The sequence below is a fragment of the Zosterops lateralis genome (genome assembly GCF_965231275.1).
Source record: "Zosterops lateralis genome assembly, chromosome: 6".
NCBI classification, from domain to species: Eukaryota; Metazoa; Chordata; class Aves; order Passeriformes; family Zosteropidae; genus Zosterops; species Zosterops lateralis.
Window position 1 is genome coordinate 21,388,896 of NC_139761.1, and position 21,904 is coordinate 21,410,799.

Below are 21,904 nucleotides of genomic sequence, written 5' to 3' on the forward strand. Positions count from 1 at the left end.
AAAATAAAGACCATTGTCTTGAAATTTACTTGCTATCTATAATGCACTAAGTATACCTCTGGATTTGGTGTAAGTATCAATTACTGATTCGCTCACTCCAGTTCCTATTAGAATGGAGTTCCAGTGTGCCTCAAAAGTGAGAACTCTATTTATTACATATAAAAATATATAGTGCATGCTCCTCCAATGTACAAAACTCATCCTAAATATAGCAATGAGTAATCAGAAGAAATGCATCTTCTTTTCCTCTCCTTTCTACACTTACATATAATTTTTAGAGTATGTGTTAATGGGTTTTATATTCCATGTTATTGCTCTATTTGCTGCTGCAATATATATATTTAAATTAAACAGAAGTCATCAGGAGGTTCTACTGGAAGCATTTGCTTTATTGTTGAAAGGCACTGCTTGGAAAAGAGTAACTGCTGACTTCAGTAAATGTGAAACATAATGACGGGAAACAGCTGCATACTGCATCTTTCAAAATGCTAAATTTTCTTGTGTGATTGTCTAAATGTAGACCTGCAGCCTGCAGCAGAATCTATGCAGATGCAGGCCCAAGTGCATAATCACAGGACCTCATACCCACTGAATTCAGCAGATGTCTCTCTTCATTGAATGGACTAGGCCCAGGCCCCTAAAATTAACAGCATTCAAACACAGGGAAAAAACTGGTTTGTTTTTCCTTTTGATTAATGTGTCAACATAATACACATAAGTTCATATCCAGAAAAACTGAAAACAGAGAGGTGTAGGAAAAAGGTATCCATCTTTTTGGTACTGAAAAAAATAATGGTTAAAAATCTCTACTCTTTTTAAAATCTGTGAAAAAGAGTGTATGCAATAAATAGCTTCCATGCAAATTATTGTAGATTTTTGATACAAAAGACACTGCTGAATAGTATGAAGCCCTCAAGCCACCAGTTCAAATTTACTGTAAGTCAATAAAGATTCAGTCATTCCCAGCTAGCAGTCTTTCCACAACCTAAGTGGAAACAGATGAATAGACCCCTCAATTCATCTCCTGGCTGATTTCCGAACCCAGAAAATCCACCATCAATAACTGGCTTCCAACAGTACAGAAATGTGTTCAGCACCGTATAAACTGTGAGAGCACAGCTCCCCTTCCCACCAAGGAGACTGCCAAACACTGTGTCAAACACCAGCACTGATACCTCATCTGGGTCTCAAGCACAGAAAGAATACAATTTAGTCTCTCATTTCTAAATGCCATCCCTCTGCAGAAAATTTCCACCAGATCCTCGTTACGTGAGTAAAAGCCAGTACCTCTTCTCCAGGAACTGTTATTACTCACCAGCCAGGATCCAGCTCTGTGTTCATGAACTAAAAACACGGAAAAGGAAAGTGTTAGAATCTGCAGCATACGTCAGGCTGTTCCAGAGTGTTTGTACCTCCATGTCTGATGAGGTCAAAGAGAGCTACAGCCTTTTTTATTCCTTGAGTAATTCAGGGTTTGTAACTGCAGCATGAACCGGGGAAAGCCATTCAGCTTCCTCTGATTACATCTTACAGAGCCTCATTCACTGCCAGGTGAGTAATCAGTCCCACACTTAAAGAGCTAATAAAAACTTCCTTCACTAGGAAGACACTGCCCTGAAATAAAACAATAGCAATTAGGGAACAAAGATGCAATTCATCTTTGGATTTCAGTGATAGTCAGAAGCACTGTTGCTGAGGGATTTGGAAGAGGGATGGTACCTTCTTTTCTATGTCTTCTAATTACTAATAGGGTAATATCTTTTCTCTCTTCTTCAGGAATATGTCAGTATGGATTCCACTAGAAATTGTTGGAAGCAGTAGCCTTCCAGGATGGTAGGAGAAAGTATTTTAGCTACATCAAGGAGTGATTGGAGGACAGTATTCCTGAAATGGTGTCTGACTTAGCTGAGTTTTCAAAGAAACAATGTTTAACAAGATTTTAAAAATTGATTATTCTGTATTGTCACCTCACAAGCCTAACATGGGCTTTTGAGTTCACAGAATTACAAAGTAATTGAGGTTTGAAAGGACACACACTCATGACCATCTGTTCTGACTGCCCAACTCCCCTAGGTCAAAGTAGACCAAATTGCTCAGGACTTTAACTAGTCAGGTTTTTACAGTATTCAAACATGGAAGACCTTGCAACAGCTGGTAAAGTGAGCTTGGATATGCAAAACAGGACATACATTTAAAGACAGCTGATAAAACCTGGTATGCATTCATATAAAATGGAGAACGAAGGAGGCATGGGGGCATTTAGACATCTAGACCAGTCTGACAATCCAAACACTATCATTTGGTAAGATGATCAGGTTGCCTGGTACCACCTAACCCTGGATATCAGGCAGCATACATAGGGAAGTAATAGAAAACTACACAGTTGTAAAATTAGAGCAATAGAAACCTAGCACAGGCAGCGCATAGAGAAGCAGGTGAAGCACTTGGTATCTTCCCTCATAACAAGTTGGTCATGGAATATTTCTATTAGCAAAATGTACAGAAGGAGATTTATAAGGACTTTTTTTTCAGCAGCCACCAGCTGCTGGGTTTCAAAAGTCTGGAGAGGAAACTTGCCAGCTTGGAGGTATAGAGCAACAGGATTAATATTTTTGCTTATCAGCCACAACAGAATCCTATAAAACAAGTGGAAACAGTGTGTAGACCAGCCCTAAATACCTTCTAATCCAGGACATTACTGTAGCTTCATCTCCTTCCTAGAGCACTCCAGTCACCACTGCAGACAACTCAAGTAGGTATCTGACCCTTACAGTGATATTGCCCTGAATAGTCATGACCATTGTCACTGTAGTGAGGACAATAAGGAATACTATTTTTCTCCAGGATTAGCCATAAGACTTTGAGGTAAAAACATGTGATCCCATTGCTTTATGGTGCCTAGACAGAATATATTGACCTTGGTCATGTTCTAGAAGGCCAGAGGTGAACTCTAACAAATATCATCAGTTCTGCACACCATCATTTGAGACGCACCAATTCCTTCTCACCAGCGTAATACAACTTAAACTCTAGGGAAGAAGAAGCTATCCAAGAGGAGGATATTGCCTATCAGCCATAATGTCCATGAACTTAATTGCTTTTCATGAGTGAAAGAGAAACTGATGTACCTTCTATCTACCAGGGAAGTGGAACACTCTTCTACTCCAGATGCTGAATGCTTGATGAACCCTTTATAGTAACAAGAAGTTTAAAAAAAAAAAAAAAAAAAAAAAAAAAAGGCCTTGTATTAGGAACATTGAGGTCAACAGGATCACTCCAAGATACATCCCACAGCCTGGGAATGGTACAAAAGAACTGTCTTGAACCAGTCTTAAGCTTGGTGAGGTCAGAGAATAAAGACTCACTTCACTAGTCTGTACCTCAGACATAAGACAGTGTATATACATCTGCTGGGTTTGTTCAGACCCAGAAGAGGGAAACAACCTCCCTTATCATTTGACATAATGGAGCATGAGCAAAAGCCACTTCTTCACTCCTACATAGTCTCCTGAATGACTCACAAAAAAAGGAACACCCACTTCTATTGGGGCAAGCTTTCTTAGGAGAAAAAGAATGGGGAAAAGGATACAAAAGATTAAACTGGTCAAGTAGCTACAGCCATATTGAACTTACAAAAGAGGATGAGTCTGTCTCCAAAGATTTATTCACTAAACTCTGGAAGTACTCCTAATCACCACTGCAAATTTGCAGGTGTATAATATGTGTGGGCTGTATTACCAGGGAAGAAGACAACCCTTATCCTCCAATATCTCACTGAACTTCAGGTTGGGAAGAAAGTTAAATCTATTGAGTTGAGAATTGCATTCACTGCAACTCAATAATAAAATGCAAAACTCTAGAAAGGACAAGTCAGGCCTCCTGATATTTCAGAACATTCAGTCCTGTTATGAATTACAGCTATGAAGTCTCAAGTGAGCACTGCTTTCTCACTCGATTTTACTCTTCACAGTCTTTCTTGACATCAGTAGGGAAAGACATTTTCCATTGTCTCAAATGCAATGAACATCACCTTCTTACTGACTCCAGATCACTCAGCAGTGCACAGTGTCATGGCATATACAGTATCACTGGTTGGCTGGATACTGGCCAACATCAGGCTATTTCTGTCATGGTCTGAGGCAGGACCTTTGCAATTATGTTATTAAATACTGGACTTGGCTCCACTACCAATGCTGATCAAGACAGCCTTGGTGCTGTTGTGTTTAGTCCATGAGTGACATCAACCCTGGCTGTTTTCTGCCTTCTATAGTTTCCACATCAGTCTTAGCTTTCCTGACTGCTACAGTAGGCACTCAATGAGACCACCTCAGCTGGGAGCAGGAGGCCAGAGCTTGACTCCAACAGGACCTTCAAAAACTGCTCCAGCAGATGGAGCTTTTAACTCATATCTTGCAATTTACAATTTTGTGGAGAATGACAAGTCAGGCATCTGCTCTTTTCTGAAATTCCCACACACAGAAGAGAAGCCTGTTGTGTTCATCCCCTATAATGATTAACCCTGGAAAACACACAACTCTTAAAACTGGCAGGGCTTTGAATCCAGAGAGGTCAGGAGGAGTCAGTTCAGACAGATGGTCTAGGAGATGAGTATTCTCTCAGAAGTTAGTTTAGTTTGAGTGCATTAGCAATGTTCTTTGATCAAGTTCGCTGTCCTAAGGCCTGGAGGGAAATAAAAGAAGGTCACGCCACTTTTACATCATCCTATTAAAGGAAAGGGAGAGCCAAAGTTCCTACATCTCTTCTAATTTCATTTATGAGGAATGTGTAGGCCAAATAGGATCCATACTAACATCTGAAGACCTAGAAGACTTCACTTCTCAAAGCCAAGAGCAGAGGAAAAAAAAAAAAAAACTTGTAGGGAAAAAAAAAAGATTCATGCATCACTGCATTTTTTTACGTGGCAAGGTTCTTGGAATGCATTTGACAAGAGCAAGGATTTGACAGGGAAAGGTCTGAACAGTCTCTAGTATCAGGTGGCAAATTCCAGCAAGGAAATCAGATATGAAAAGGAGGGAGATTTACATAATGTTTATGGAAAAGATCCTCAAAGATGTGGACATTTCACCTAGCTAAAGACAAATGCAAATGTGGAAGTACAGCTTTCCCTTCCAACTGAGTGTCTTGAAAGCTGATCAGTTTTCCATGCTTGGACAGCTTTCCCTCTACAACCACACAGCAGGACTGGGTTTTCCCTTGCTGACTCACTTTCTTATTCTCCAGTGCAAAGCCCAACCCCCAGCCTCCTGTAGCTTTGCCTCAGAAAGACATCTTTGCCTCCCAGTGCCAGTATGCAAAAGCCGGCCTGGCCAGTCACAACCAGGAGGCTCGTCCCCTACTAGCCATGATCATCTTGACAGTTCTGCTTTCTCCTCACATCATCTGTCATCTCTCTCACTGCACCTCCCCTCCCTGAAATCAGCCTCCTCCATCTACCACTTTAGGGTTGAGGGCAAGAAGAACAACAATCAATGCCAAAGTCAGAGCACGTACTCCTTCCTTCCTTCTCCCACTAGAGTGATAAGGCAAACAGAGCCAGGGTCAAGCCTGGATGGAACAATCAGGCTGGAGCAAAAGCTGTGAAAAGCAGCAGCACCATAAACTGCTCATACAAAATCACCTCATACTTCTGCTCTGAGAAAGGAACAGCTGGACTGTTGATGTTTAGGTGTGATTTGGCTTAGAAAAGACTGCCAGAAAGATTTAAGGAAAAGATCCACATAGGCACAGGTCTGCACATCACTCTCCAAGCATCCATCATGGAGATAATAGCTCTACAAATACATCTGAGTCCAGACTGGTCACTCACTTTTGTGTGAGTATCTTGGGATCCAGTTTGACAGCACTACCAACAAATGTCACTCCTGATCTTGGGATTGCCTGTTAGTTTAGATCTGTTTCCTTCTGGCCTAGTTCTGACGATGAGTTTTATTACAGACATAAATTAATTCCACTGATGTGGTTCTTTGCAGCACCAACAATTAAATTGTTGTGCACTGCACTAAAATAATTCATACATAGTGCTTACATAGCTTCAAATAATTTAATTTAAACAACTTCCATAATAAATGCCAGTCAGAACTGTTACTCACCCCAAGCAGAAGAGTCCTACTCATACTCCTGTATGCTATGCAGTAAAATAGAGTATCTGCTGGAGGACAGCATGGTTAAATGCAGTTTATCACAATTACACAGAAAATAAGAGAGCACTTTTGGGCTAAAGAGCATCTACTCATGTTTTCTTATTATGTTATTTTTTCCAACACAAGCACAATGTCATCATGCCCCATCTGCCACCATCTTCATTCCACGCTAAACTCGCTGCTCACCTGGGTAAATGTTCTTTGCCAGGCAACTTTGTTTTCAAGGGTAATTTTAGAAATAGGGCATACTGGAACCACTTTTAGTGTCTAAAGAAGAGATTTTTGGGTAATAAACACAGAAGAAAGAACTCTTACTGATTTTTTTTAAGCTGCTCAAAGAGAGTAAAGCTAATAAAATAAAAGGTCTTTTCAGGAATCCATTTTTCCATGGGACTTTCTCTCTGCTCATGTCTTGGACAGGTGTATCTTTGCTGGGTAAAAATCTGGATGGCCAAGCCCCAAGAATGGGAGTAAATGGAGTTTCATCGAGTCACAAGTGGGGTTCACCAAGCTCTGTACTAAGACCAGTTCTGTTAAGTATCTTTATCAATGATCTGGATGAGGGGATCAAGTGCAGCCTTACTGTGAAGACACCAAGTTCGGTGGGAGTGTTGATCTGCTGGAGGGCAGGAGGGATCTGCAAGGGAGTCTGGACAGGGTGGATTGGTGGGCTGAGGCCAATGTTACAAGGTTCAACAAGGCCAAGTATCAGGTCCTGCACTTTGGCCACAACAATCCCATTCATCACTGCAGGCTGGGGGAAGAGTGACTGGAAAGCAGCCTAGAGGAAAAGGGCCTGAGTGTGCTGGTCAACAGCAGCTGAACATGAGCCAAGGTGTGCCCAGGTGGCCAAGAAGGCCAGTGGCATCCCGTCCATATCAGCAGTAGTGTGGCCAGCAGGACCAAGGCAGTGATTACCCCCCTGTATCTGGCACTGGTGAGGCCACAACTTGAGTCCTGTGTTCACATCTGGGCCACTGACTTCAAGAAAGACACTGAGATGCTGAAGCATGTCCAGAGAACAGAGCTAGTGAAAGGTATGGAGAGTGAGTCTTACGAGAAGCAGCTGAGGGAGCTGGGGAAGAGAAAAGGCCTGTAGAAGAGGAAGCTCAGGTGAGACCTTATCCATCTCTACTACTATCTGAAAGTAGATTTGGCCTAGGGGAGGATTGGCCTCTTCTCTCAAGTAGAATCCATAGGATGAGTCTCAAACTGTGCCAGGGGATGTTCAGGTTGGATATTAGGAAAAAATTCTTTACAGAAAGAGTTGCCAAGCACTGGAACAGGCCGCCCAGGAAAGTGGTTAAGTCGCCATCACTTGGAGGTACTTTAAAAAATGTGTAGATGTAACACTTAGTGGTAGGTTAATGATTGGACTTGATGATTGTAGATGTCATTTACAACCTAAACGATTCTGTGAAAATAACCAACAAAACAAAAAAGTCAAACTGAAAATTCTTCTTTTTTCATCACATATGAACAACCTTCTTTGCAATCAGTTCTACTCTGGAAGTTCAGCACAACAGGGTCCTGCCTTCAGTGGTTCATTGGAGCCACTCCAATCTGGAACAAAGTTTCCAGTAAAACTTTGGACAGTTTCTATGGACAATGAAGGCTGGACAGAAACAGTAGGTTACAGAAGAGCCTAACCTTTGCAGGTTTGAAGAAATTCAGAAGGGAGGGGAAATGTAAAACCACAGTACACTTTCTCCTATCACCTTCCATCCAACGGTATGTTCAGTAAAGCATTCAAATACCTGAAATCAGTCTTCCATTTCGGTATTTTAAGTGAAATCATAAACCTTTCTCTACTGGAAACATTTAGAGGAACTGGATCCTGTCTTGAAAAGTTGCATCAGAGCACACAAAAAACACAGACGGGCAAAACCAGCTAAAACTTCTATTGCTACAAGTCTCTTTTTCCTCATTACTAACACTAAAAAACAACTAAACAGGGGAATCCATAAAGCACAGCCCAAGCAGTGCTGCCTACTGACAAGAGGTACAGAACAAGCTGGTTTAAGGTGATTTCAGCAGGCAAAGTTATGAGACAACAGCCCCAAAGACAGAACTTCTTGGTTATGGACAATCCAATCCACCAAAAAGAATAAAAAGTGGTATTTCTTCGAATTTCAAATGAAATTTTACAAGAATTCCTAAAATTCAATGCTCTTGTTTTAGCTTTGCATTCAGTGTAAACCACAGTATTTTGTGGCTTTTCAAGCACACTTGGATAAATCTAGATAAACTACTACATTGTTTAATACTTAGGATTTAGCATTCTGGATTCCAATTTTACTGCAGGCAGCTTTTGCCTTGATACCCTTCAGTAATTCTCATTCTGCTTGCCTCTCAGTTTTGCCATCAGTAAAATGGAGATAGCGTGCATTCCACAGTGCGATAGAGTGATGTGAAGGCTGACTGATTTATCAGTAGTTGTGAGATGTTTAGGAATACTCTGATGAAATGTGCCACATGTACACACAATTTATCATTAACCTGACAGCGTTTTAGCTCTTTTATTTTCCTGCCTTGCACACAATTCAAGTGCAGGATGCCTGAAGCACATTTGAATGGATGCCATGTGGCATTTTCATTGTAGCAGGTACTACCCTTTAATTCTGAAATTCACAATTTTAACATCACATTTAAGTAGGATTTTTGCAATTAATTTTCCTTCTTCACTCAGTTTTAAAAGAGGAACATTTGATTGGTCTTGGTTTCAGTTCAGTATCAGATCATTAAAATTATTAAAGGCAAACAAAGGCAAGGAAAGCATCTCATAGAAGAATGTGCTCTTTGGTCCAAATCTTTAGAGGTGAAAAAGGACAGAAATAAATACAATAACACAAGATAAATACAATAAATACAAGGTAAAATTATCAAAACCACTATTCTGAATTACAGATAAGTCACAAGGCTTCGAGGTGCCTGAATCATTTCTCAAAGTGGGACTTAAAACTAACTTTTTTAACTGACAAAATCAACAAATCTAAGTAGATTTGTGTTTAGTTCTTAGTTAAGAACATCTTTCACCAGATGAATGAAAGCTTTTCTTGAATAAAGAGTACCTGGTGTACGAAGTTAATTTTAAGTTGAGTACTATTTATGGGAGCAGATGTGCAAGAAGACATTTTATACAACAATCCTTACATTTGATATTTTTACTACAGACCTGTCCATTGATGACACAGTGTCTGCAAGTTAAAATAATTCACATGCCCACGTTGCAGCAGAGCTGTGCACAAGGAGAAAACAGCTGGGCAACTGTAAGGATAGAAACTAAACCAGATGTAACCTACATTTCGTTTCACTCCCAGACCTGAAAAGGGACTTAAATTGTTTTAGTCAGCTTTCCAACAACAACATTTTGTCAATTAACTAGGAGAAAACTGACGCAATTTCAGCTCTGGAAGAAAACCAGTGGAGACTGTTACAAATGCCCCAAAAAATAGCATGATATAGATTCATGGATTTTTAAGACCAGAGGGAGCACTAAATAGACCGACAATATAGCGGTGACCTCCACTGTAAGTGGTAGCAAGGCTATAATTAAATACCACTGACAAATGAGTTCTGAAATCACAGCCAATTGTTCTCCTGGGATAGAGGATCTGTTACTTAGTACTTCAGTTTAGCTATCTCTTGCCTCAGGCAAACTGGGAGTCACCACACTGGCAGCACAATGACAGGGAAAACATCCCAGAGCTCAAGAATGACTGTCACGCCATACTGGTGCAGATCCCAAGTGATTTCATAGGCAGAGCCTTGCTTATCCAGCCTGAATTTCAGCTTGGGCTGTTGGCATTTCAAAAAGCATTTCGTGCACAGAGAGGTATTTGTTATGCTGTTCTTTGGGAATGCCTGCTGTCCAGTCCTTAGGTCCAGCTACATTATAAACTACCCAGGTTCAATCCAACATGCTAAAAAGCTAAAAACCAAAATGCTGACAATCTCGGCCTCTCAAATCAGCAGCTGTGGTTCTTCATTAATATACTCAGCCTTGCTGCCTTCACTGACACTGTTAAGGGACTGCACTGTTCAGTGATATATATCACTGAGAAAGTGCCCACTCAAGTCCTATCCACTCATAACTATTCTTCAAGCCTTTCTTTTAGTGGAGGTCTTGACAGACAGCAGTACCTATGGAGCTGTCACTTCCAAGGAACTGAAAGGATAACAGTGCTTCACACCACTCTTCTCTCTTGGGAGGCCTCAAAGGGCACCAATCTGGTCATTGCTGCATCTGTGCTCCAGGCTCCACTTGCTGTCTGCAAGCTGGAAATCTGTTCTCTCTGATTAAGTTTAACCTATGCTTAGATCTCTTTTTGCCTGCTCTTCTGAACCTAACAGTTCCCACAGGGGCATGGTGGGGTTGAATCTATGGGTTTTTATTAGTTCCATTTGGTCACTGTGGGAGTACATACACCTTCCTTAAAACATCAACATTTTTATGATATATTGCAGTTCATCTGTAGTAGATCCATATTTGGACTAATCACTTTGGTAAATTATAAAATAAGCTACATTGTTATGTGTAATAGATATAGAGTACACTTTTTTTAAAAAAATCAGGATTCAGAAATTCTACAAATTAAAAATACAAGGTTTTTTTCTGCAGATTGTCATCCAAATCAGTTGGGGGGGGGTTGTCTAAATATTTTAATCTGAATGAAACCACCATTTTTCACAAGGAAACCATTTCCAGTCTGTCTGATTCTGATGTGTCTTAGCTGGTCAAAATATAACTTCACATGTATTTCATTCAAACATGCCACGTAATAGGGCAGGCAAACACCAAACTGCTTTAAAGATACATTTCTGTGTTAGATGCAAAGTAGAGATAATGTGTATAGGCATACAGGCCTCACGTCTGTTCAAAACCAGCAGGCTTTGGAATTTGTTGTAGATGTGTTCATTGCTGCAGTTGAGACACAATTGAGCATTTCAGCTTTTCTGAAGGAAAAGAAAATTTAGGAGGAGGTAGCCAGCAAGCTAAATCACAAATTGATCACTGGAGCCCTACTTTTTTTTTTTTTTTTTTTTTTTTTTTTTTTTTTTTTTTTTTTTTTTTTTTTTTTTTTTTTTCCCAGTGAATAAAAAAAAAGTCAGATCTCCAACAACACAGTGCCCACTAGAGGAACTCTGAAGAAAGAGGATTTTGCCATTTTCTGCAGCATCCGATGTTTACTCAAAAGGTCTTCTACAAAATAATAAACTTATAACAACATCGTCATATTCCAAACTCTGGGATCCCAGAGCTACCAGAACCTAATCTGCCAAATTTTCAGTTAGATATGACTGTATGAGTTTTGCTCCATCTTTGACACTAATATAAACCCACATCTAGCTCTGGTTATCCTGAGGGATATAGCAATGCTACTGCTTCACAACAGCACTGTATCCATACATATTTTTTATATTCACTGAACTCCTGTCACCTTCCTTGAAGTCAAAGTTATGTGAATTACAAGGACCTACACAGATCTCCCATTACACAAGAGGTCTGGTAGGCATCATGCAGGGTAGTTCCTTTGTACACCCCTCTGCCTCCTACCACACCAAGTCTCAGAGCAGCTCTCAGAGAAGCCACAGAGAAAAAGGCAAAAGACAGAAGAGAAAATACAAAAATTCTGGTTATTTTACCAGCTTTTTCTTTTAAGTACTCCAAGACAAAAAACTTAATCTCCTTTCCTCTTCACAATCTTCACCTTTTTCTTTTTTCCTTTATTTTTTTAATCAGCAATTTATTAAGGAATGATTCCACACACTTCTTCCCTATTTAAAGAAAGTCTTTGGGGAATATAAGCAATTTCAACCACATACAGAAAGAAGCTTAAAGAATTCACGTGCAAATACAACTGAACTATGAAATTTGCAGATCACAACACTAGCCACTCTCTTCATGGCTAGCCATTCCTCAACTCTTGTTCCTGACCAGCCTCAGTGGAGAAACGTGCCTTTAGTTCTAAGGATTTCTTCTATATTACCTTGAGGAAAAAGGTACTGAGAGACTCACCGACCCTGAAAGTCAGACTTGCAAGATGGACACAGCAGGAATTACCAGAAAATCAAACACATGCCTGTAGAGACACACTAGAGGTTTGGAAAACTCAGACAGTGTCATTTTTCTCAAGTACTAAGGCAATAAACCACAAAGAAATGAAAATCCACCCAAGAGACTACAGAGACCGAAAAAGGATTCTGAATAAACGCAGCAGCCAAGCAAACCATGGAGCCTGCCAGCACTATTAGAGATTGAAGTCTGGTTTTAACCTAAAGCTCAAATTCCTACATCTACCAAGGAACTGCTTCTTTCTTTTCTGATAAAGGTCTCTTGCCAAATACTCAGAGCCAAACCCAGTCCATTATATTCATTCAGGTTACTTAACTGGCCAAATTCCCTTAGTAAGAGGAGGAAGATCACACCTCAAAGCAAAATCCTGAGAGTCACGTATACCTTTCCTCCTTGCCCTACATTGCAAACTGCAGACAAATACACCTGCTTTATCTATTAAGCAGTTAAGAGCTTTGATGAGAGTTAACAGGAAAAGCAAGATTTTTATATAGCCTTTCAGTGCCCTAGAATCACAAAACACTTGCCAGCTTTGTGCTAATTAAATACTCAGAAACAATCCAATGGGCTTTCTTTGCCATCCTGTTCTTCTATGCATAGAGGAACAGAAGAAGTGCAAACTATGCCATTCTGCTTGGGTAGCCTTTTATGCTCTCTTTGCTTCCATTGTCAGCACAAGGTCGAGGCAAGTCTTGAGCATGGAGAGTGAAAGGGGCAGACTGAAACCAGCAGCCACAGCAGGGAGAGCACCAATGCAGACAGGTAGGTCACTGTACAAGGAAAAGCATCTGATCAGCATCCAAGGGTCACAGCAGAGGACATTTGGGGGAGGTCAGTGGAGCACGTGGGTCAGACTAAATTAAAAATAAATAAATAAATAAATAAATAAAGCTCCCTTTCTCCTATTGCTTGTATCAGCACCCTGCAGTGCAGCATCTGCTCCATGTTGTCACCAACAGGGAAGAGGCTTCACTGCTGCTCAGGCTCTGTATTTACCAGCACAACTGCAGCCTGGCCTGGTACGGGTCTGCCTACTCACAGTGGGACACTGCACAGAAGAGGAGAAAACTGGGATATTTCTGTTGAAAAGAAAGATGGAGGAGCAGTACTCAAAGATGGCCACTTAACAAGGAGAACCACCTTAACTTCTAACTGCATGTCCTAGCAAAAAAACTGACAATCAAACCAGGTCATTCTACTGGGTGTTCAGACATTATCATAATTTACTTGTCATGCTAAGATATTTATATGTCTCTATCACTGTCATACAGAAGCATATATGGGATTCATAATACCTGGAGTATAGGAAGCCCCACTGGCTACATATTTTAGATACAGAAACTGAGACACAGGGGGTAACCAGGTACATATCCTCTGCAAAGAAAGGTCAATTGATTCAGTCTTGAGTCCTTTAGTCTGCCAGCAAATCACTCCAGGGACGCAAAAAGACTGTGGCAGAAATGGAAATCAGCCTCTTAGGTGCTAACACCCTTACCACCAGACCATTCAAGTTTTGCTGCCCTGCTCCACTTTCTTTAAACGTTATACCTTAGTCTCTTTTTAGAATAATGAGGTGAACAAGTGTACATGCAGGCAGGGCCTGGAGAGCTGACACAGCGTAATTGGCAATGGTGTCAGTAGCACAGAATGTGAATCCAATGCACTCAGGTCTCAGCTCTATTTCAGAGCAAATACATTCAAATACAAACGAGTTCTGCTTCAAGTAGATTGTGACATCTACAGTCCTTCCTACACCCCTCCCATCCCCCCACCCCCATCTACTTCTTTCAGCCCTTGGGCTGTTTTGCACCCATATGTCAGCTCCTGGACCTGTATACAGATGGAAGAAGGGCAACTGCTTTGCTCTGCAGGGTGGGTTTACAATGGCAGTGAAGTTGTCTGCAATGAAGGATTGTGGGAGAGACATACACATACACATACACCAGAAGTCACATTGCTGTCTCTGAACAGCAATAACATGGCAGTTGCCTTGCTTTCTATAGGGAGAGAAAAAAGCTTTTGTGTCCATCAAGTTCAAAGTTAGTCAGCAAAGAAGCAAAGAGGTAAAGGGAAATTAGAAGTCAGCCAAGGACAGGTGGTCATTCTACCATCTCATAACATGGATTACCACCTTCTCCTGCACCAGGGGGCACTCAATGCTGACGCTGACGTGCAGAGGCTCATCTTCTCTGGACAGATGTGCTCATCCTCCGATTCTCTCCATGGAGCTTTGTGGCACCATTTCCAGCATCCTCAAGGTATCTGGGAGGATTATTACCCTCCATTTTTCACCAAAACATAACAAAAAATTACCTTGTGGCAAATGCCCTGTACACCTCCATACCGGAATAAGGATGAAAGCAACAGCTACAGCATGTGCTGTCTTGCTTGGGGCTATATTTACTGCTGATTGACCTCCATGACAAGCTGCCTAGCTCAGCAGAAGCCTGCACAGTAATAATATATCAACTCTTTCCCTACCTTTTATTTTTTTATGGCAAAACCAAAGGAAAATAAACTCTTCCTCAGAAATTAGGTTGGAAATCCATAAGCTGGAAAGAGAAATTTCTGACCTTGCTCACTTCCACATAATTATTATTAGTTACTTCAATTTCAATCTTTATTTGGTAATGCCAAAAATTCCAGTTTAGATCCAGGCTGTGCACACTTTGGGACTGAGCAGGAGCCAGCAGGTTGGTCTATGGGCTCACAGAGAATGCTTTGGAGTATCCAAACTCCATGTAGATTATTCCTCCAGAAGCTTTGTCATCCCATTCTCTTTGCAAGAGCCAAGAACTCTTCTTTTATTCTATCAGACAGGCAAAACCAATATAATACTGCAATATTATACTGTAACATATAACACAGTAAACAGTCTATGTGAGCTATGGTTTACCCTTCTATAACATTTTATAAAAGAACATTTTCATCCTGAGGCTTTTTTCCCGAGTTCCATCTTCTCCTGGCCCACAAACTATTGTCAGTCTTCACCAGTTCCATCTTACACCAAATAGCAATCTCCTTGTACCCAACCACCACCTTATGAAAGGAGATGTCCAAGCTTCACCTAACTGAGGGGTTTAACATCTCTTTTGCCCAAGGTCTGTAGCAATCCAGCAGAAAAGGATTGTAGCTCCACGGTCATCAATAATACAAGAGAGGGAAACTACAAGAATATAGCTGTCAGCATGTACTGCAGTCAGACTATTTGAATCAGTGGCACTCACCATACAGGGTCCTCAACCTCCCTGCAGCTCCCCTGCTTTAAAGCAGGGGACTCTACAAAACACATCCAGCTACCCCTGGAGTTACTTAGTCCACACTTAGTGAGGAGGTTTCTTGGCATCTTCTGTGAAAGGGTATGTGGGCTCTAAATTCAAATCCTGTGGCTCCTGCTCAGTTTTAATATTTATCATTAAGAATAACAAATGGTGCTTAAACTCCACTCTGAAGTTTCAAAGCACTTTATAAACATTAATACCTGAACACATAATCTTTCTCTGGTGGTCATCTGGCAATGCATCAAAAAAATGCAACCAGAATAGAAAAAAGATTATCGTTTTAAATACAACCAAAGGAACTTCAACCAGGAAGAATGAGCAAGCAAAAGAGATGGGGAAAACTGAATTTCTGTAAAATGAAGTCATGGGCTGTGCTGTGGCATAAGAAATGACATTAAACAGCAGATTTTCCCCTTGCAATATTTACTCCACAGACCTTGGAGATGATCAATTCTACAGTTGTGCACTGGTGAGTGAAGATCTGGGCCCATCCAAAGCGTGTGTAGAACTGCCTGCTGTCCTCTAGAAGAGCAGAGCACAAGACCAAATGGAGGGTCTGCAACTGTTTATTGCTAGTGAATTCAACAACCAATTTATATTCATCTATCAAGGAATATCCAAGTGGAAGCAAATATTATGGTCATGTTCATTTGTTTCTGATTACAAAATGTATGTAAATGTATATGTAAATTAAGTGCAAGCATCAGGCTCATGGCAAAGTGCCAAACTACCCCTTGGTGTTAGGAAGATTGGAGTGGCTGACAGGGAGATAAAGTGACTGCAAGTGAGGCTGAGCAGTGCCTTCAGATACAGCCAACGCTGGGCTGCTCCAAAGGGGCAGGAAGAGGATAAATCCTGCAGTAACTTGTCACTTTAAACGAAGCTGAGGGGCAATAGAAAAATCTGTTCCCGATGCAGTTAGAAGTGTGATAATTACAGAGCAATGGGCTCCTCTGTCATTCAGCAGGCAGCATCCCCAGGAAATCTTGCTCTGTAATCAAGGGAAGAGGTGCAATCAAGCCCGTATTCAGCCTTCGTTTAGAAACAGCCCCTGCAGGCAACACAAAGGCTTCAGCATGGTGCTTTGTGAAGTTGGTGATCAACGTCTTGGTTCTGCAACTACAAGCAGAGTTAATGCCATTTCTAAGCACATCTTCTGTTCACCTTTCCTCAGAAAGTCCAGAAGGAGTCTTGGAAGAAGGGTGAGGGTTTAGGCCAAAATACACTTGCACAAACTGTTGCACTCACACCGTCCCCATTTTTGAGCTCACTTTCTACACAGCAGTGTCAGAGAAAATTTCTTGCAGACTGACATCCTGAATGAGCAGATACGAACAACCTCATCTGGCTTCTACAGCAGCTCGGCTTGCAAAATTTGCATGGTGAAGGTTTTCTTGGGTTTTTTTTTTCCCTGAAATATGAATGTATCTGCGATGATCAAATTCTACAGGAACCTTATTCTCTTGGCAGCAGCCTGATTCCACAGAGACTGATGAGGTTTATTAGAGGGGAAGATGTCTCGGAGTTCAGCTTTCATGTCTAATGCCACCACTGCCCAGAAACATACAAACTAATAGCTACTCAAATCAGCCATCCTTTGTACCCTACAGAGCTGTCAGATGCAGTGAACCAGTTTACTCCAACTGAAATAAAAATAGTCTCACATTTTATTCAAAACAGCCAAACCTTCCAAAGTGCACGTATTTCCACTCCCACTGCATAAGCTCAGGCACAGAAACTGTACCTGCCCAGCTACCATCTGGGCATGTGACTGCCATGATATACACCATCCTACTAATTCTGGATGCACATGAAGTGCCAAAAATTATTTTTTGCACATTGGGGGCACATTCTAGACAGGATTCACAGTTTCATCTCAGTATGGAATGGTTGTTCTCTGTAGACATTCATCATAATGTGAACTGCACTTGGAGTTACAGTAGCCTGAAATACCGTAAATGGAGCTTCATTCCATCACAGTACAGGTTCATCAGCAGGTTCCGTTCTCTATTTACTTCGTCTATCTCTGGCCACAAAACAAATGAGTTTGCTATGGTTTTACCATCTCCAGGCACAGATATCAGTCAATAGCCAAGTAATGGTATGGACACTGTCAAGAGAACTCAAACAGTACTTGTTATTGATTGTATCCCATCAGTTCCCAGTCAAAGAGCCAACTCTGGTGATGAAAGGAAAATATGCACATAGACTACAGACTAGTAAATACTGTAATGGAGTGAAGGTTCCTCCCCCCCGCCCCCCCCGCCCCCCCAAAATGAGAGTTGTTGATATCCCGTTTACAGAGCAATCTTTTTCAAAAGTAAGACTGGGAAAATAAAATAACTATGTTACTTCTGCATATATCCAGAGGCATGATAAAGATACAAAACAAAAGGGAACAGTTCTGACAACAAACATCTCAATCTCTTGGGGAAAAAAACAAACAAAGAAAACACAAGTTGTTTAATGGCCAATCAAGCCACAGACAGGAAGAGCCTGTAACCAGTTCTGCCATTCCTGCCACATCCTACTGTTTATCAATGGAGGTTTTGCCACACTTGCAGAGTTGAAAGACAACATCTTACGCTTTTCAAAGACAAAAAGGTAGCTATACTTAATTTGGTTCCTGTTTTTTTTCTTGCCACTTTTCTTTGTCTGCTTGTTTCCACTTACTAAACAGCCTTTTATTTTGATTTTCCCATTCATGTGCACAGACACTGTAACATTTTTTTTCAATGACAGCATTTAAAACACAAATCACCATGCTACAGGATAAAGGAAGCAAAAACAAGGCTGATTATAAAATTCTAACATAAATCAAATATACACCATTTAGTAATATATGAGAAAACAAGAACCAAACAAGGTAATGACTGTGGAAATCTCTACATTTGATCCATTGGAAAAGTTCTCTGCACAGCATCTTCTCTGAGAGTGAAAAGATCCCAGCTAACAGTGAGTTAAAAGTGTTTGCTTAAGAAGGCACATTGTGACAAACTTCTTTGCTCACCCTTAACAGCAGGTTGGGCTGGAAACTGATGAATCACTATAGGAAACAAACAGCAATGGTGACTCACGACTTCAAACAGTAACAATAGCACTGCTTTATCCATGGTGTCTACAACAAAAATATCCCTAGATTCATTAGAAGACGTATTTCAGATTGTTCCACCCACCCAGGAAATGCAGAAAGCCCACCCCCTGAGCCCTGGTTAGAGTTCTCACAATTGCCCCACAGGTACATGGAATTCCTGGTCACTTACAGTACTTACTCAAGAGGTTCACTGAAAACCATATGCTGTTGATGTCTTGAGCAGCTCTCCGAGGGGTCTTGGATCCATTACCCCAGCAGTAGACAGAGCCTTATATCTTTATGCTTCAGGGTCCACCTGCCTGTGTGGCTCCTGCAGTCTTCTATCACCATAGCTGGCATTTAGACCTGAGGTGTGTTTGTTCCATAAGCTTATGAGGACCAGCCTAGTGGCCCAGCTCCTGAACTGCCTGGTCACACCCAGAAGTCTGTCCAGCCCCACATAACTCATGGTTCAAGCAGAGAAAATGGTTCTGGCTCATTAATGGTTTGGACTCATCAGGTCAGAGCAAGTAGCCAGGAAGAATTCTGGTGTTCAATATCTCACAGGCTCACACCTCCTCTCTAATGCTCATGTATTGTTACTGCATTATTTGGATATAAAGCCAAATTTTCTGTTATGATTAAAATCACCTTAAAATGAATGCACATATGGGTGCTATGTTTAGGTTCCAAACCTTCTCTTCTCTAAAAACATGTTTGCTTCTCCATCTAAATGCAGACAGTAAACGTAGAGCTGTAGGGCTTTTTACTTAGATATCAAGAATATAAGGACTGTTTTCACCACTTCTCACATTGTACAGACTAAACTTTGGTTCATCTATTTTCACTGCCAAAAGAAGTAAACAAATTGTAGTTGTGAAAATATATTATTGCAAATATTTCCATTTTGACAAAATTTCAGGCTGCGTTTTTTTCCTTGAGATTGGACACTTCCAATCCAGGTTTCATCTTTAGTTTAAGCTCAAACTGTGGTGTTTAAAGTCAAATGTCATAAATAATGTTGTGATGAGATTCTCAAATTCACACAGGGATTTTCAGTTGACTTACTGAAGTTTCCCGCATATACAGAGTTAATTACCATCACATTGCTAAAGACCAAAGGAAAAATCTGAAATACACTTCATCATGTGGTTTGCATGACTTAAAACTTTCAAATTCAAAAAGAGAGTACCAAACAATGCAGAAACATTCAAATACCTCTTCCCTTTGCAACACTAAGATCAATTTAAAAAGCAAGTTAATCAAGGATGCTAAAACAATCAAAGTGTCATTCAGTGATTAGTATGCAAGCAATCGAAGGGAAGCATGGGGCTTCCACAGGCCAGCAATAGCTAACACCAAGGAAGTATACAATGTCCTGTCAATCAGTTATGTTAGCAATATATATATTTATAAGGCTCCTTTTTGCTGACACTTCACACAGTTTTCAGGGACTACTGAGAAAAGCCAGCCCTTGTTTTTACCAACACTAACTTAAGATAATTCTTAGTTTTATTTACGAATTTATGTTCTCTACCCTTATTAATAAGTTGCTGATGTAATGAATGACAATAATGATGATGAAAATCTGTCCATGCTACAAGTGCAGCATCCTTTCAGAAAGACACTTGTTGCAGTTGCTCACACTCTCTATCTACTCCCAATTCATGACTTCCATTTTGAAAAGAATGGTGGAACTTGAATTCCTCTGACAATCATCAGCAGGAATAAGAACTCAGTCACAGCCCTGCTAAAAAGCAAATTAACTCTTTGGATTGCATAAAGGTAAAGGTTAATGAGAAGCAGAGAAGTATTCTCTTACCTTCAGAACACAGCTTGCCAGTATATCCAGTGGCTGAGCAGTCACAGTGTGGCTCGCCATCCAGAAGGAAGCAAGTGCCACCATTTTCACAGGGGTTTTCTGAGCAAAGTCCTTCCATTTCCAGTCGGACCCCTTGACTGCCCAGGAGCTGTGGCTCAGAATTGCCGTATTTCAGATCCAGGATAAATCCTTGAAATGGAGGCTCACTCAGAACACCATCAAGGGTCAAGGCAGCAGGACGAATGTCCAGTGGGACTCCACCAACAAAAAGGTCACTGACGATATTCATATACTGGCGCTGCGGACGCACCTCACCCGGCTTGGCCTCCCCGTCCAGCACCAGCACCGTCCGGAGGTGATTGCGGCTGACCATCAGGAAGTGCCAGTTGCTGTCGTTTACCTGCTTGTCTGTGATCACTGTTGTCTCCGCACAGTCCACACTGAACTGCAGCTGGATGCGCCCATCAACCAGGGACAGACAGAGGAAGTCACAGACACCACCATCATCAAAATAGAGAAGCAGCCCAGCAGAGACATTGGTCTTGAACTGGAAGCTGAGTTCACTCCTGGTGCTGGCATCCCAGCGGAGGTAGCGGGCCCACTGGTTTGGGATGCCCATGAACTCCAGACCCAAACAGAGACCCAGCAAGGAGCCCAGCAGCAAACTCACCTTCAAGGTGAAGTAGATAGAATGCAGAGTGAAGCCCATTGTTTCAAGAATCTGCCCTTCCTTAGGAGAAAAAAAGAAGCCACACTACCGGGAGGAGAATCCCAGCAGTCAACACCAAATGTTAAATCCAAAAAGAAAAGAAGAGCAGAGAGAGAGAGCAGGAGAGTAAGTGGAAAGTGAGATTGCAAGTGCACGTGACCAAGCGGAAGTGTCTCCTCCCAAGGAAAGACTCAATTATCCTTTAGGAACCAGGGGCTTTTATCTCAGAAGTACAGGGTACATGAAGTGACTTCTCCAGATGGTGTACTTCTCTGAAGGGCAAAATAACCTACAGTGATTTGTACTGGTAGAACACAAAGGTGACACTGGTGTTCCTGGAGGAAGGAAAGGGAGAGCCAAAGCCCAAGCCGAAAAATCTTGTTTTCTAGAAGTGATGACAATATTGACAGAGATGGCAGTGAGATAGAAGAAACAGTGAATTCATAAAGCATGTGAACTTCAAGAGGGCAAAAATAAAGTCAATCTTCATGATGCACTGGTAGATATCCAGCCCATAATTCACTGCTTGGCACTCACAGAGCTTGCAGGACCTGTGGGACCAAGACAAAAAAAGAAAGGGAAAAGTTAATCTTACTACTCACCGTATCTTTACTATGAAGCTTACTAACATCTTGTCCAATAACTCATTTACATTTTATGATACTCTGAACACTTCTTCGTGTTTGCAATTGGCTGTACAGGTCTCAAAAGCAGCAAGGACATTTATGTCCTCAAAACTAAGAGGCCAAAACAGAAAACTCACCAAGTCTGCACACATAACA

The 21,904-nt window shown here is 41.2% G+C and overlaps 1 protein-coding gene across 1 annotated transcript in view; it reads right to left on the reverse strand.

Moving 5' to 3' along the window:
• Nucleotides 1-21,122, reverse strand: part of NRXN3 (neurexin 3) — a gene marked incomplete at both ends in the record, with an annotated part of 894,319 nt that extends 873,197 nt beyond the window's left edge. Inside the window, one exon of the mRNA XM_083864468.1 lies at nucleotides 20,414-21,122. Within this exon, the coding sequence (XP_083720594.1) occupies nucleotides 20,414-21,122 (709 nt within the window). The remainder of the gene's footprint in view (nucleotides 1-20,413) is intronic.
• Nucleotides 21,123-21,904: the final 782 nt, after the last annotated feature.